This window comes from Vigna radiata, chromosome 10, assembly GCF_000741045.1.
Source record: "Vigna radiata var. radiata cultivar VC1973A chromosome 10, Vradiata_ver6, whole genome shotgun sequence".
NCBI classification, from domain to species: Eukaryota; Viridiplantae; Streptophyta; class Magnoliopsida; order Fabales; family Fabaceae; genus Vigna; species Vigna radiata.
Window position 1 is genome coordinate 5543580 of NC_028360.1, and position 6971 is coordinate 5550550.

Consider the following 6971-nt stretch of genomic DNA (forward strand, 5'->3'; position numbering starts at 1 on the left):
GGTAGCATCTACTGGGGGATGCTAAATTATTTTGGAACTACTAGAGAACATAGGAAAGTACACCTACTGATGGGTGTTGGAAGNAATTGCATTTACTGACAAGTGCTAAACAGGTTTGGGTCATGCTCGTGACGTTAAACAAGCGCTACTAGGAGGCAACCTAGTTTTCTCTCTTTCACTTTCGCTTTTTAAATTCTTAGAATAGGTTGAATTTTAATTTCAGTGTGTACTCTTGGCTTGAATACTTTTTCTGAAAATGTTTGACTGAATAATTTGCATGATGAGACTATTTGATGATGAGGGGGAATATTGAACACAACCCCTCTTTCGAGGGACCAAAAGATATTTGGTCCCTACTTTTGAGGGTTTGGTTCAAAGTGATCCTACCTTTTAAAAAAATTCAGGAAGGCCCCATATTTCTTTAAAAAATGTTCATTAAGGTCCTTTTCGCTCATGCCGTTAAAAACATAACGGTGCAAATGCCACTGTTGCCAAACCTGAGTGAGCTATGCAATTTGATGAATACATGGCACTATGAAGAGGTTGCACTGTGTAAATATTTTAAAAAAATTAAAATTACGTAAGGTAAGTGGTAGGTTTAAGTCTGGGTTAAAGAAAATTACCCTTATCTAAGAGTGATTTCGTCATTTCTGGGTTCAACATTGTGGTGAAAGTGGTGTTCTAATAAGTGTTGTCACCGTTGTCACAAAACAAAATGCACCACTACCAAACCCTCAAGCCACCATGTCGTTGTCACCATCATCAACACAGACCTATGATTCAAAGCAAAGAAAAACAACATAAAACCCAGAAATCAAACCCTAGCCACCATGAAACCCTAAACCGCATCGCTAATAATCAGGGCAAAATCTCCGCCATGCGTTGCGCCTCATCACCATTAAGCAAGAATGAAATTGAAATCCCTAACCTGCAAACCAGAAATTCCAACCCAAATATGAACAAGAAAATCACAATCGCGACACCTAGAGACCTAATTCACATCTGCAGCAAACCATAAACATACATAATCACTACCCAAATCGCAGAAACCCTAGTTCGCAAGCAGCATCCATGGGCACCAACCTGCAAATTGCACAAGCCAGAAACACAGAAACAATGTGAAGGTGAAGATCAATGTTTACGTTCAGATGTTTATATGTAATGTTAAATTTAGTTTCCCCTTTGGTAAAAAATGGTGCAATGTGGTCCCCTTTTCAATTTAAAATTGTGTACTTTGGTCCCAAATGGATATCAACAAAAAACACATGATAGATTTCTGACATAGTTTCCACCTCCAGTCCACCATCTTTGTCCACCTTTACTCCACCATCCACCTCATCTCCACCATTAGTTTCCACCTCCAATCCATCATCTCTCTCCACCTCCACTCCACCATCCACTTCCTCTCCATCATCACTTTCCACCTCCACTACACCCTCTATTTCTACCTCAAACCCTAACCCCCAAATCCAACAACAAGAACATCAAGTAGGCTAGAGTTAGCAACACTTACCTCATGTACGTACACTCCTCAAATTTGACCTTCAATGAATCACCACGCCATAGTGATTACAAGACCAGTTTCACCAGATTGTTAAACCCATAAATTGCAATAGGATTCTTAGATATGAATAATTTGATCTAACCCATTTCATTAAACCTAGCTGACGTCATTATATATTTTTTAAAAATATTTACACAGTGCCACGTATTTATCAAACTACATAGCTTACTCAGGTTTGACCACATTGACATTTGCAGTGTTATGTTTTTAACGACGACCTTATTAAACATTTTTTAACGAAATATGGAGTCTTACTAAACATTTTTAAAAGGTAGTATAACTTTGAACCAAACCTCCAAAAATAGGGACCAAATGATGTATCAAACAAAAAAAATAAAAATGAAATTAAAAAAAAATGATGTGCAGCTAGAAATTAATGGATAGTGGAAGCAATGTCGAATAACTCTTACACAAATTTGATCCAATTGCTAATTAGTTAATAATGAACTTTATAATATATATATATATATATATATATATTTACTTTTCACTCTTAACATTCATATATTTTAATTACATTTATATAATTTTTTAAATTAAAAAAATATAAGTAGATGACATTTAATAAGGACGGTCGACCAACTTTGCATGTTGTAAAAGAACCTTGAAAATCCTATTCTTACGAATTTCAAAGATTAAATTGTGTCGACATATTTTATTTCTTAAACAATTAATTAAAGAAATTAAAATTACATTTTACCAAATTTGTTAGAGAAAAATAATACTTTGAGTATAAATCATAAAAGTCGAATTATTTTTAAAGTTTTAGAGATTTTAAACATAATTTACAAAGGTGGTTTTAGTAACTAAACCTATTTGCGTTGTATTTCCTTTTTCCGACGAAATTTCCTTATAGACGCATCCACAAAGCTTTGAAACCGTTGGATCTTAAATCAACAGCGGTTATTCGCCTAAATGACGTGTCCTCTGTAAGAAGACAATCATACAAATACCCAGAACAAAGAATGAGGGAAGTGAAGTAAAAGCGCTGTTGGGCCTTGACCAATCGTTTTCTAAATGGAACGAACATTCCGCCTCTCTCTTCTCCTCCTCTTCACGGCGGCGCTAGCGGCAGCGAATGGCGGCGCTGAACACAACCTCACTTCAGGCGGGCTGTTATGGTCCCCTGCCACGGAAGAGTCCGATCTTCCCCCGGTGACTGATGACTCCGATTCCGACGGCGGGTTTTCCTCACTCGACGGCATGTTGCAGTGGGCTATAAGTACGTACTTAAAGTTAGGTTTAGTTATTTCTTTTTAGTTCAGTTATTTATTTTATTTATTTTGCTCATATTAAAAAAGGTTGAGTTCTTTCATTTGCTGTGGCGCGCGCATAATATAATCCGACGGTACGGAAGAATTAATCCGACGGAGGAAATGCAGCTTCCAGAATCTCAAGCCTTGTTTTTCACGCTTTACGAATTATATGAACACTTTAAAGGAGACTACATTAGCTATTATATTCCTTAAATAAGTGGAAAAGCATCAAAAATTCATTTGGAAGAACAATTTGATTCCATTGAATGAGTTCAATTTTCAGTCTAGAACTTGTTAACCAATTATAAAACATCAATTATATGACTTTTAAAATGGGTTGTTTATCTTGTTTTTCTATTGATTCTTTGCCGGAAAAGTACATTGCGTATACATAAAATGTAATTAAGCAATTGTGCTTGTGTAAGAAAAGTTATGTCAAATGCTCCAATGATGAATGCAGTGTCTTATTTTTAAGCAACACACAAGCAACCACGTTCTAGATACTCTAAGTATAGAAAATAACTTCTTGTTTGATAACAGTTATTAATTTGTTTTCCTTAAATTCGTTGCTATAAATAATCATTTTTTAAATATCTTTGCAAAGGTCATTCTGATCCGGAAAAGCTAAAGGACTCAGCAGAAGCTCAGCAACGACTTTCACCAAGGGAGCTAGAGAAACGTTCATTGGAAATAAAGGTGCATGGCACTTGCACTGAAACTACTAATTCAACTATTTTTTCTTCTGTGCGTTTGTGTGTGGTACTTTGTATGTTTTTATTCACTTACCTGAGGGATTATGGTGGCGATTAAATAGGAAATAATGGAGAAAATAAAGATGCCTTCTGATGCTGAATTGATGAAGATCGCTATAAGGGACTTGAATAATGTTTCTACATCCCTGGAAGATAGGCGCCGTGCTTTACAGGAGCTTCTTGAGCTTGTCGAGTCGTTAGATAATGCAAACGGTAGGTGTATATGAATTTATTTCAAATACCATACCGCGTACCCATGAATAAAAATGGAAGACCGCAGCTGAATTGGCTGTGTTTGATGTGGTGATGCAGTTGTGGGGACCTCCAGGCCATGGTAACAGCTGAAAATTGCAGCCCAATAAGTGTACATATCATTTTTGTTGAATTGGATGCTAGTATGCTGTAGGAGTTTTCTTTCTTATAATTCTGAAGGACTTGATGCATGCTGTAGAAAAGTTATTTTTAGTTATCTCCAAATAAAAAATGTATCAGCACTCTTTCCGACACACTCTTCTATTTGGGTGTGATTCACATGGGATTCCATAATTAGGTGGGTCTTGTGCGCCAAATTCATATAATTCGTGTGGGTCCTTTCCTCAAACTAAATTAGTGAAATTCAGTAGAACTTCAACCAATAAGACAGGCTATTGAAAGATTGTTAGTGAATAGAGAGTGTGTTGCTCGAAGTAGTTATCCCCAAATAGATTCTTTGTAATTTAGAAGCCTCAAAATTTGCCTTTATCCCTGGAGTCTTGTTAATATGATTTCCTCTTTCAAATTGTTTTGCGAAACTTTGAAAACAAATTGAAAAGAAAATCAGGTCATAAATTTAGAACAACAAATAGAGGAACTATGCAAGATTTTAACTTTATGTGTTTTTCTATCGATTGATTGATATGCCAAGACCGGACAGTAGCATGCCTTCTTTATTTTCATGCATTACCTGTTCAACCACTTCCTATAATACATAGTGAAGTTCTTTATATGTGGTACCATTAGTTAAGAGCTTTCTTGGTTTTTTTCCACCTCTTAGAATTGTTTTTTCCTATGTAATGGTGCATTTCTGATAGATGTTCCCATGTCTGTCAGATTTAGACAAACTTGGGGGACTTGTTGCAGTTTCAAAAGAACTTAATCACTCTGATCCAGGTATAAGGACAATTGCTGCATGGGTTCTTGGGAAAGCTAGTCAAAATAATCCAATTGTTCAGCAGCAGGTCTTGTTTTATGATTATTGGAATATCATTAGCTCTAGGCATTTACAGTGCTAAACAATATATTAATGCTGACATATTTTACTGTCCCAGATCATGGAACTTAGAGTCCTCTCAAGACTGGTGAAAATGGTAAACTCTAATTCCCTAGAAGAAGCCAATAAAGCATTATATGCTGTTTCAGCTTTGATTAGGAATAACTTGGCTAGTCAGGAGTTGTTCTATGCTGAAGCTGGAGGATGGATGCTTCAGGTGGACTACCTAAGGTTTATTATTATGTTAATTTTATTTTGAAACAAATTTTCAGAATTGACAAATAACACTGATAAATTTTTAGGATATTCTGAACAATACTAGTGTCGATATCAAACTAAGGAGGAAAGCTGTACTTTTATTGGCTGATCTAGCAGGGTTTCAGTTAGAAAATGCAGATCAGGATGAACTACCATTTTTCAATGACATGAATCTGTTGAAATCCGTGGTTGATTTAACTGCATCAACCGACCTTGATATCCAGGAAAAGGTGATTCTTGACACTGCAACTGACACTGTAGTTAAATTGTGTTCGAAATCCTGTTTTATTTTTTTACTAACACTGCAATGCCTGTCATAAAATCTCATTTTGAGCCACTCTTTTATAACATTGTTCCATTATAGTATGTCGTATAAAATTGATGATGAGCTTATTCGATACCTTTTTGTTTTCCATTCTATGCTCTCTCAGCTCGCCCACAATGTTTTGGTGATATGTTTGTGGAAATAATTAGAAAATAATTGTTCATATTCATATCTCATTCAAGATAGTATGTTCAGTATAATAAGAGTGAGGGATTGATTAAAATTGGTAGTGTACAGTTCTTTATTTGAATTAAACACTTATGTAGAAGAGGAAAATAAAAGGAAAAATAAATAAACTTTAGTTATGCATCTCAACTTTTTGGAGAACTTAGATGAAAGATTTTATAAAAGTTAAAATGCACAAGTTATTGTTAACTTGTGGAGAAATTTAGTTCGTTTTACCTTATTATTTTTCCTCTAAATAAACACCCAGAAAAATTTATCGGAATAAAATATCGACAAATCTTGTATTGGCAGATTGACACTTTTGGTGGTTCATGTTAAGCTTTTGGTTTGACTTTTGGCCTTGTTTGTGGGATGTATTAAGCAGGCCCTTGTTGCGATCAAGAGTCTCTTGCAACTAAGAACCACTGATGCTCGGGTTTTTAAGGACTTTTGTGCTTTAGGTGATGCACTGAACAAAATGAGGAAGTTGTTGCATGATTTGATGGAGGATGAGTATAAGAGAGACTATGCAATAGATGTTGAGAGTCTTCGTGTTGAAGTGGAAAACATTTTCGAGAGAAAGCTGGTAAAGCAATGATATCAGTTGACATCTCATTACTGTTTTGGAGTAGATCTTGTATATTTAATATAGTTTCTAGAGTGCATGTTAAACTAGGGTATTTATATTAATTGGTTTAAATATATTTTTAGTCTTTCAAATTGGAGGCGCTCTGGATTTTGGTAGTTAAATTAAAAGTTCTGTTTTTTGGTCTTTTAATTTTTCAAAAGCTATTTTTAGTCATTGGAATTAGTAATTTTTCCAAAGATTTAAATATGATTTTAGTTTGGTGATGTTGCTTTTTTCTCCAATTAAAAATTTTCATTTTTTAGTGTTCTAATTTTGTGAATGCTGTTTTTAGTCTGTTGTTAGATGATGATAGTAGCATTGATGACGGTAATGGTACTTTACTCGGCATTTGATGTTATGAGAGATGAGACTTGGAGTGAATCTTGTTCTTGATAAGATTTGAATGGTCTAAATGTGTTAAGAGTATTCGACCACTCTTTGCTTATAGAGTTTTCATCATAATGAATATAATGAATATGATTGAGCATTGAATTGATTATTTATCATACAGATGTTGTTTTCGTGAATGTTAATCTAATTGCATGTAATAATTGACCATAAACACGATAGTGCGTTATGTCATTAATAAAGAATTATTTTTTTACAATGAAATTAACCTATTTCTATTTATAAAATCAAGCACTAATAGAAATTACATTACATGGATTTAATTTGTCATTCAAACAACATCCAAAACGCAAACTTTCTATTTAAACTAATATTTGAATGCATGTGTATCGACTCTATTTGTGTAAAAGACTATATTTAAAGCAA

At 34.5% G+C, this 6971-nt stretch overlaps 1 protein-coding gene across 1 annotated transcript; it reads left to right on the forward strand.

Moving 5' to 3' along the window:
• The first annotated feature begins 2513 nt into the window (after positions 1 to 2513).
• LOC106774622 (hsp70 nucleotide exchange factor FES1) lies at positions 2514 to 6347 on the forward strand. The gene is made up of 7 exons (XM_014661666.2): positions 2514 to 2786; positions 3425 to 3516; positions 3635 to 3785; positions 4662 to 4789; positions 4880 to 5038; positions 5124 to 5309; positions 5955 to 6347. Exons 1-7 carry the CDS (start codon positions 2582 to 2584, stop codon positions 6165 to 6167), a joined length of 1134 nt encoding a protein of 377 aa, XP_014517152.1. The 5' UTR covers positions 2514 to 2581; the 3' UTR covers positions 6168 to 6347.
• Positions 6348 to 6971: the final 624 nt, after the last annotated feature.

Bases quoted from the DNA above. Each gene is read 5' to 3' on its own strand.
- LOC106774622 (XM_014661666.2), top strand. From the start codon at position 2,582: ATGGAACGAACATTCCGCCTCTCTCTTCTCCTCCTCTTCACGGCGGCG. The intron at 2,787-3,424 runs GTACGTACTTAA...ATCTTTGCAAAG, and splicing joins CATGTTGCAGTGGGCTATAA to GTCATTCTGATCCGGAAAAG. The intron at 3,517-3,634 runs GTGCATGGCACT...GCGATTAAATAG, and splicing joins AACGTTCATTGGAAATAAAG to GAAATAATGGAGAAAATAAA.